This window comes from Gymnodraco acuticeps, unplaced genomic scaffold, assembly GCF_902827175.1.
Source record: "Gymnodraco acuticeps unplaced genomic scaffold, fGymAcu1.1, whole genome shotgun sequence".
Lineage (NCBI taxonomy): Eukaryota > Metazoa > Chordata > Actinopteri > Perciformes > Bathydraconidae > Gymnodraco > Gymnodraco acuticeps.
Genome location: NW_022990966.1, coordinates 3,542,030 through 3,551,246, shown reverse-complemented (window position 1 = coordinate 3,551,246; position 9,217 = coordinate 3,542,030). Strand labels below are relative to the sequence as shown.

General features: G+C 39.4%; 1 protein-coding gene across 1 annotated transcript in view; it reads left to right on the top strand.

Moving 5' to 3' along the window:
• Nucleotides 1-7,739, top strand: part of LOC117558918 (exocyst complex component 3-like) — an 8,395-nt gene extending 656 nt beyond the window's left edge. The window contains exons 2-11 of the mRNA XM_034235473.1: nucleotides 1,259-1,724; nucleotides 2,288-2,405; nucleotides 3,005-3,094; nucleotides 3,321-3,421; nucleotides 3,510-3,611; nucleotides 4,725-4,845; nucleotides 5,273-5,380; nucleotides 5,805-5,960; nucleotides 6,062-6,183; nucleotides 6,333-7,739. Coding sequence (XP_034091364.1) covers nucleotides 1,259-1,724; nucleotides 2,288-2,405; nucleotides 3,005-3,094; nucleotides 3,321-3,421; nucleotides 3,510-3,611; nucleotides 4,725-4,845; nucleotides 5,273-5,380; nucleotides 5,805-5,960; nucleotides 6,062-6,183; nucleotides 6,333-6,480 — 1,532 coding nt within the window. The 3' untranslated portion in view covers nucleotides 6,481-7,739. The remainder of the gene's footprint in view (nucleotides 1-1,258; nucleotides 1,725-2,287; nucleotides 2,406-3,004; nucleotides 3,095-3,320; nucleotides 3,422-3,509; nucleotides 3,612-4,724; nucleotides 4,846-5,272; nucleotides 5,381-5,804; nucleotides 5,961-6,061; nucleotides 6,184-6,332) is intronic.
• The last annotated feature ends 1,478 nt before the right edge of the window (nucleotides 7,740-9,217 follow it).

Genomic DNA, 9,217 nt, shown 5'->3' with positions numbered 1-9,217 from the left:
CTATATTTAAGTGTGTTTAGATTAAAAAAAATAAATAAAAAGATATACAAACGGTAAAAACGGTTAACAGCAGTGTATAAGTGGAGGAAAATCAAAGTGTTGGAGCAGTTTCATGGAAGACTAATATCAGGGTTTAAATCAGAGTTGATCAAACTGCTGCTGCCACTGGTGTTAATATCAGGCTAGCTGGAATTCCCCTGTAAACCTAGACAAATATGTGATGTTAGTTACGCTTGAGGAGAGTCCCACATAGAGAGTTGTTGCAGCAGGTTGACGTCTAACTCACACCTATATCTATATTTAGATATAGGTACCTGGTTATTCTGCTTGGATGTTTTATTAGTAATTGCTAATAAATGCTGAGCAGCTATCTCAGACTATTTTGCAGGTATTATAAACAAAATAACTTGAGGTGAATTGTTGGCCTGATTATGGAGTTAGATGGACAATCAGAGAAAGATTTGCCATTAGAATATATTTATAACAGAAAATATACAATAAACTTTACAATAAACTGTGAGGGAATAATTCTTCCTTACTCCTAAGATATTTAACCGTATTGCCTGTTGACGTTTACGACCAAACCCTGGCTCTGTTATCTCTCTTAAGGAATGGGAGGCTCCAGCTATCTTGATAAACCAATTCAACTCTCGGTCACAAAATGGTTTACGGCTGTGGAAACGCTGGCTTTCTAAGCTCCACAGATGTTTACGCCTCCCTCAATATGCTCATTAACTCTCTGTAAACTAGTTAAAAGGTCTATCGAGAGATAGGCTGATCAGAATTGACATGACAACCCACCCGTGCAGTCAGAACCTTTTGATGCTGTGACTTGTGATATGAATTCTCCGGCCGTTGACTTGTAATAAACTACCAGTGTTTGACATCAAAGCTCCAACTCTCCTCGTGTCTCTCTGAGTCCTGACTCTCCATTGCTGCAGAAGTTTCCCTTACATAAACAATAAAGGGGCCCTATTATGCCTTTTTGGGGTTTCCCTTTCCTGGAGTTTGTTATAGGTTTTTGTGCATGTAAATGGTCTGCAAAGGCTAAAATCCCTGTGTTCCCTCCAGAGGGAGTTTCTCTCCCACAACTGCATCACTGAACTATTTCATCAACCAAATCTCACAATAAAGCCTTTTTTGTGATATTTAAACAAATGTAATATTTCCTCACTTCTTTTCACCAAGCCTCCTCTGAAACTGTTTTAAAAACTCTCATTTACAGTGTTTTGACCTTCATTTCAATCTTTTTTCACAGGATTTAAACAGGCACCATGTACCAAGTATGAAAACGCTTTGGTTCAGAATACCTTGGACATCCACAAAGAACAACGCCTGCAGAGTGAGGAACAGATCACACCTGAGAAACTCGCTGGACTTCTTCAGGTGCCACTTGAGGATGGATTTTGTTGCTCAACACACCGTCAGCTCAATGCAGAGCAGCAGCATCTCTGCCTCGTACAAAGATCTGTGGACCAACACTTCCCAAAGCTTCCTCCAGATGTGGACCAGAACCTCCATCAGTACCTGGAGAACGTGCAGAAGATGGTTATTACCGAGTTTGTGAGGCTGGGTTCCCCTCTGACACGTATGGGGCTGATGGGAAGTCTGATTGATTGCTACCATCGTGAGACATTTACTCGCCTCGATGATCTGCTGCAGAACGTCCGATCCTCCAAGAACTCCTTTGAGTTGATGAAATGGGTCCTACATACGTATCTGAGGTATCTTTCTCTACATTTTAAGCCTTTGGATATCTATTTGTTTTGTGGCAATGAGATGGACCCATCCTTGCAAATTGAAGAGACCCTTGATTAAAAAACAATCTTTCCGAAATGCTTGACTTAAATCACAGAATATTTTATCTGGCACATTTATAATTTTTTTCTTGTTAATTACCCTTTCCAGTCTCAGAACATTTTCAGAATATAACTTCACTTCCCTGGCTCTTTTAAACCTATCCTATCAAGACCCTGAAACATTATGAATACCTCAACTTGAATGCGTACCAGACCTTTACTTTTTAACCTAACCAAGTACATTTGATGCTTAAACCCATAGACACTGATCCACGTGTTCATGACATTGACCACATGCCATGATTAATGTCTGTTTTGATCCAAATGCATCGCACAAGCAACCCTTATTGACCCTTAATGAAATGCAAGGTCAGAGACACTTTGCAGATTTTAAGAATTGTCCTCGTATTATTTTTCTGAAGTACCCTACAAATATTTTCTGAATCATAGATTAATGAATAACTGATGTTATTGTTTTACTTTCGCAGCCCGGAGATGCTCTGTCATCCTCAACTTCAAGAAATGGATCCCATTAAAAACGTCGACCTCCTGCTGTTCACCGAGTGGGTGAGAAAAGCAAAGGACAAACTACTTGAAAATGTGGAGGTAAGAATACTGAATTATGTAAATGTACATGTTTGGCTATAGTTTGCAGCCAAATGCAATTAAAAAGACTGAGGCAGGTATGAACAAAAAGTGCACTTTTAAAAAATGAAGCTGATAACACAAACAGTTTCACACAAAAACCGGGGGCCTAGGCAAGGTAAAAAAACCCTATAAAAAACAAAGAAAAACTTAACGAGTAGATACCAGAGAGGCACGAGGAACAAGAATAACACAGGGAAATCAGGCAGGACTGAAAGAAGGAAGACGGGAACAAAGAGAGCAAACCACCAGAGATCACAGGGGAAGATGCTTATACTGTATACCCATAGGACTGAGACATCACACAGCTGGGGGGAGGGGGCATGCAAAAACACAAAGGGTAGCAGGTGAATAGAATCAAACAGGCGGGAAAATACATAGACAGGAAGTAAATCAAGACAAGACAGGAGGAAATACATTTAAAAATAAAACCGTAAACAAAACCAGGATCATGACAGCAAATGTATGAATTATGCATTCATTTCTCTGTTACTCAGTGTCACTACAACCACACTGCTGAACACTTCTGATGTGTATTCTGTCATCCTATTGTTGCACAGAACGAGGTCAAAGTGTTCCTGGAGAAAATCCTGCAGAATGAGAGAGACAAAGAAACTGTCAAAGATGACCTGTATGTGGACACTATCCAGGTACAAAGTCTATGGTTACTATGAGAGTTATAGAAAGGACTAGTGTGCATGTGTCTATTAATAAAGTATAACTTCCTATATACTGTCTTTTTCAGTACATTATTTGAAACATCTATCTAGTTGTAACTATAAAATGTGATAATTAAATAGTGAATTGTATTATTTACTTTTTAATTTGATTTCCAATGTATCTTGAAAAATGTTGTTGTTGTTGTTTCTCTTTCAGTGCATTGATGCCATGATCGAGGCAGGGAGACAAATCAGCCAAAAACTGTCTGGCCGCGTGCAGGATGTCTGTTTCCAAGAGCTGCTGAATTTTCTGACACAGTGAGAATAATTTACTGATTTATTTACACATATTAACACCAGTACCTAAAGCATGAATAATCACAATGGCTTTTTATTTGCTTTGTAGGTACACCAATGAGCAGACTGAGATTCTTGAAAAAAAAGCAAAAGTGGACAAACCAGAAATCAAAGATTTCTTCAAGACTTTGAACAACTGCAAAGAAATCAAGTAAGAGGGGACCTTTTCGGCTAATTTTTAGGTTTCATAATTTTTTGACATGTCTCCATGGGGTCCGGCAGTGGCTCAGTCAGTAGGGGCTTGGACTGGGAGCTGTATGCTCGCCGGTTCAAGTCCTCGACAAGACCTAAAATATGTAGTGTAGACTGCTACTTGGAGAGGTCCCAGTTCACCTCCTGCCCTGCCGTGGTGCCCCTTGAGCAAGGCACCGGACACCCCCATTCCCCCCTCACTCCTATTGCTCCCCGGGCGCTGTACAATAGCTGCCCACTGCTCCTAGTACTAGACTGAAGTGCTATCCAATAGAAGCGTGAGTGTTACATAGTATTTTCAGGAAGTTAAAGGTCCCATGCCATTTCTACTGATCATAATTCCATTGTTGAGGTCTACTGGAATAGATTTAAATTGTGCAATTTTCCAAAATCACGTTGGTTTCTCATACAGCATCTCTGTATTTGTATTCACTGAATTTCACTCTGTCCTAAACGGCTTGTTGGAGCTCCTGCCCCCCCCCCCCTTTGAGCCCAGTGTGCTCTGATTGGTTGGGACGTTGCGAGGCTCGCTGCTGCAGTGTGAGCTCGCTGGCGGTGTGTTTTCCGTGTCGGCGATACAGCGAGAACAAGCGAAACTCATCCTGAGCACACACAAACACTCACAGCCGAAGTAAAAACAATAAATGTAGAATGTGAGAACTGTGAGAATGGGTCTGCGGAGACCGGAGAGCATTTCGCCGCAATCCCAACTCGTCTATTACCAGCGTTCAGGGAGCTCTATGCAAGTCAATGGGACTCCCTGTAGTAGACGAGATAGTGACGCCAAGGGATCCTGGTGTTAGAGGTGCTGCGCTGGTAATTTGTTGTTCATTTGGGTAAGGGCACGTCACGATACCCAGGAAGAAAACATTGGAAAAGGAGAAATCTCCAACGAGGCGTTTTGGGGAGCTGTGTTAGAGTTTTACTCGCTCCAGGGTGTACTTTGAGGGTTTTTTACTCTGCAGACCATTTACATGCATAAAAACCTTCATAACACACAAGGGGACGGGTAATAACCGGAAAAGCATGACATGGGCCCTTTAACTTATTTTCCTCTGATTTTTCCTCTCAGGCAGTACATCCAGAGAAAGAAGTTCAAAACATCCCTTCTCAATGAAACCCTGGCTGTACTTGACAACATGGAGACTTTTACTGTGAAAGTCCTGAAGGAAATCACAGCTGACATGACAGAGGTATCTATTCAACTTAATCACTAATATAATGTTTTATTACGGCCCGTCCACACAGCGGCGTGCGTTGACGCTTGCCGGCGGGCGTGTCTGAAACTCGACCAACAACCAATCACATGAATCTCCCGCCCCTGACACACAAGCAGCGGTTTGATTGGCTAGAGCTTGTACTGGCATATGATTCGATTGGCTGACGCTTCTGCCGAGGCGTCAAAAGTTGAACATTGCTCAACTTTTGCAGCGAGCCACGCCAGCAACGCTCCGCGTCGCTTCCCACGATGCAGTTCGGTGCAAAGTGACGTCACCCCATTCAAAGTGAATGGTGAAGCGTCAACGCACGCCGCTGTGTGGACGGGCCGTTACATGTTTAAACATGGATTATGATTTATGCATATATCAAACTAATGTTTATATTTTTGTTAAATCACAGATGTACCTTAAGAAATACTTCAAATCGGAGAACAAGGACTTTCTCCTCTTGATCCTGGACTTGAAGCATCTTTTCTCAGAGCTGCAGGGCTTCCAGGGCGTCCAAATGGTACGTCTTGAATCCCCCCATTCAAATCTTTATTGTTGAATTTGCATTGACAATGACAAAAGCTTCCTATTTCCTTAAGAGTGTTTGTTTTTAATTAAAGAAGATTTATTTCTATGAACAGTTATTCATAATTTCTGCCTAATTTATGTGAAATATCAATATTTAGCTAATTCTTTCCCATTTCTCTTTTCTGCATTTAGTTAAAGTACTTGTGTATAATGCACAACCCTTTATATAATACGAATTAAGACTTTGGCATAAGTCTTCACTTTGGATTTCTAGAAATAGAGATATTTGCTGAGGAAAATGTGTAAAACCTATTGTCGTTGATCTATGAATGAATCATAAAAAACATGAAGTTATGCAGGCTTTTGTTTCCTCATATGTGTATCTTAATGCTTTTGTTCTTCTTTGTGTTTCTCAGAGAGTGGTGCAGGAGGCCTACAAGCTCGTCACCTACCTTTACCTCAAGCATTTTATCCAGAGAAGTAAGAACAAACTGTTAAGGTGCTGGAGTCCTGATGTTGGCCGAACAGTCAATCAAGATGCTGAAATTCTCCAGGAAACCTTTTCAAAGCTGGTAAGTGCTCTTTTCTGTCATAATGAAGTTCGTTCACCAGCAGCAGGATCACATCTGCTCTGGTTACCGCGTAGAGCCTGACCTGTGATGTTTTGTTTTAGGCTCCTGGTGTGGAACAGTGGCACCTCATGCTGCTCAGTGTCAGAGAACTGGACGAGTGTGAAAGCTTCGATGCTGTAAAGCTCACAGTGGCTAGGATGCATCACGAATATCACACGTGGAGGTACATCTTTCAAACGTTTTTACACCTATATTTCTTAATGCTGTCCAATAATGTGGCTTTTGAATTTATTCTGAAATGGGCCATCCATGAGTACTTTGGTATTTAAAAAAAAAAAAGATTGATGCTAAAAAAACGATTTTAATTCACAGCGAGTTCATGGAGATCCTGCCCTCCCTGCTGCGATGGAAAGGCCTTTCTAAACGGAAGATTATGGAGCTGGAGGACATCCTGAAGGAGCTCCCCAACTATCAACCCAGAGCAGGATCTGTTTCCTGGTTCTTGTGCTTTTATTGGTGAAGGATGCGCTGCTTTACAAGAGGATCGACCGAAACAAGCAAAGATGACAGAGTTGAGTGTTCAGAAACCTTCCTGGACACCCTTCTCGAAACATGTCACCTTTGGCAGTGAGTTGTAAGAAAGTTAGGTGAGAGTTTTAGTGATTTTTGTACAATATATGATGCAATTATGGCTGATGAAGAGACCGAATGAGGAACGACAAGAAGGGAAGAATTGACCAACGATCCATAAAATAATATAGGTACAGTTGTAAGCACGCACGATTCAAATTTGAGTTTGTTCACGAAATACATTGCAAGACGTTATTTGTTTATTATCATTGTAAAAAAATAAAATGCATCGGCTTGCCAGATTAAAAATCACGCGAGGGAGGTGCTCATGGGTGAAAACACTACCGCTTCTGTCCACAGGGGGCACCTAAATCACTACAAAATGAACCTTCTTTGTCGCTGCTTTAAAACTGAAGGGTTTATAGATTGTTATTATTGTTTACGATTTAAGATATTTAGAATATTTATGTGGAACAGTTAAATTGTGTTTCATACTTTATGAAACGGAACATTTTTAGTCTATGTCCTTTTATTTCCATAAACTTAATGTCAAAGAAATTAAACTGCACAAAAAAATATGCTGCCTCTCCGTTATCATGTTCATATTTGATTATTATTTAATACATATTAAATTATTTATTTATATGAACATATTTATATTTAACAGAAACTAGAGTCAATCATACAGTATCAAACGTTATTGTTAAAAATGTATTTTGCTTTAGCTACTCAAACCATTCTGATTTACACTTGAACTGTGAAATCTATTCTCAAACTTTTTTTGCTACTATTTTCTTTTTAATGCTTTTACAATCAGGGTACAGATGTTGGTTACTCTTATTTCTGCCTGCTAAATGTTTTAATAATGCATTCCACTAAACTATTTGTGTGTGAGTTGTACAATATTGTTTTGTTTGATTGTTTTCCCTCTTTATTCCTGTATCTTATTTTCAGCTTCAATGTGAGTTGAATTGCTGATTTGCTGCACTACAATCTTATGTACTGTATTCTCGTGGTGATGTTTTTGTTTAGGAGCTTACAGTTTGGGTTACAGGGACAATCAAACAATGTTTAATAAATAACATACAAATCTAATAGAAGGATTTATTAAAAAGTAAGATTTCTGTTGATTTGTGTAACGGTACCGGACGCTTTTTGTGGGTATTTTTGCTGTAGAAAAAATAAAAAAAAGAATTAAATAAAAATAACAGGAACAAATGTTGGTTGTGTTTTCATTATATAATCACTAGATGGAGACTAACATCAATGTACAAACATTTAACTTTATGAGAAATTGTTCTGGGGGCGGGACGCTTCAATGGATCACAAGATAAATGTGAGGGGTCATATGATTTATAGAGAAACAGGCATGAATCTTTTTTGTTATCTCTTTGTCTAAAATAAATGTCTTAAAGTGGTCAAAACTATTGGCCATTACCTGCACCGTCAAATACACAAGACCAATGCTTTTATTGGCTATATTGTTTTTTATTCACTATTTTGTAGGCCAAATAAAATGATTGGACCAACTTTTTATAGTCCTGCGACAGCCTTAGAAACTAAATAGTTTTCCCTTTTGTCAGAGCATTTGCTTTATTGATCGATGTAGGGATCTAAAGAGTATTTAAACAAATTCATGTTATCTAAAATAATTTTTTTTTTTTTTTTTTTAGCATTAACTATTCTATCTAATCTTTCTAATTGATTACATTCTTGAACTTTAAGGGCCCCAATGCGCTGTCCTTATCAAAATGAATCTCCAAAAACTTATAATCAAGGCTGATGAGAGAGGTTGTCCTGGTTACTGAACACAAATCAAATCAAGTTTTATTTATATAACACATTTATAAACGATTTTTGGTCGAGCCAAAGTGCTGTACATAAAATAAAAATAGCCTACAGTAGAGACACTTTACAGCAAATACAACAGCACAGATTGTTCAGAATATCAGTATGAGAAAAACGAAACCCTCTATCCTTAGACCCTCACATCGTACAAGGAAAAACTTCCAGAGAAAACCCACAGTTTAAGGGGAAACATGGGAGAAACCTCAGGGAGAGCAACAGAGGAGGGATCCCTCTCCCAGGACGGACAGACGTGCAATAGATGCCGTGTGTAAATCGAAGAGATAATACATTTTACAGCATATAGACCGAATGTTAGGAAATGCATGTGTCTGTAATAAGAAGATTAATCCACGAGGATGTCAGCTACAATCCTGTGGAAGCCATCAGGGAAGCAGCATGACGAGACCCAAGGCAGGACCGCAGAGACAGGTTCAGCCACGACCCGAAGTCCACGACTTAATCCAGAACTCAGGATAGAGGATCCAAGACACAGGACTACAGCAAGAGGATCAGCCTCGACTCCGGGTCCCGGCGTAGATATAGATACAAAACAAGAAAAAAGATTTGGCTGGGTTAATCGGAACAAGAGAATACACAGACACAGACAGAGAGGGAAAAGGTCATTGGATAAAAGTTATTCTTGATACCCCTCTAGAAAGATCTCATGAACTTCCCCACTCAATCTATCAAGACCCGAGCAGTTCTATTATAAGAAACAGAGATAAAAACAGTGTCCATGTTTGACTTAGTGTCTAAAACTGTCAGTAAAAAAACATTTTCCAGGTGATCCTAGACCGGGAACTACGGTTTCATTTTCTTTTAATTCTATGCAGTTATTT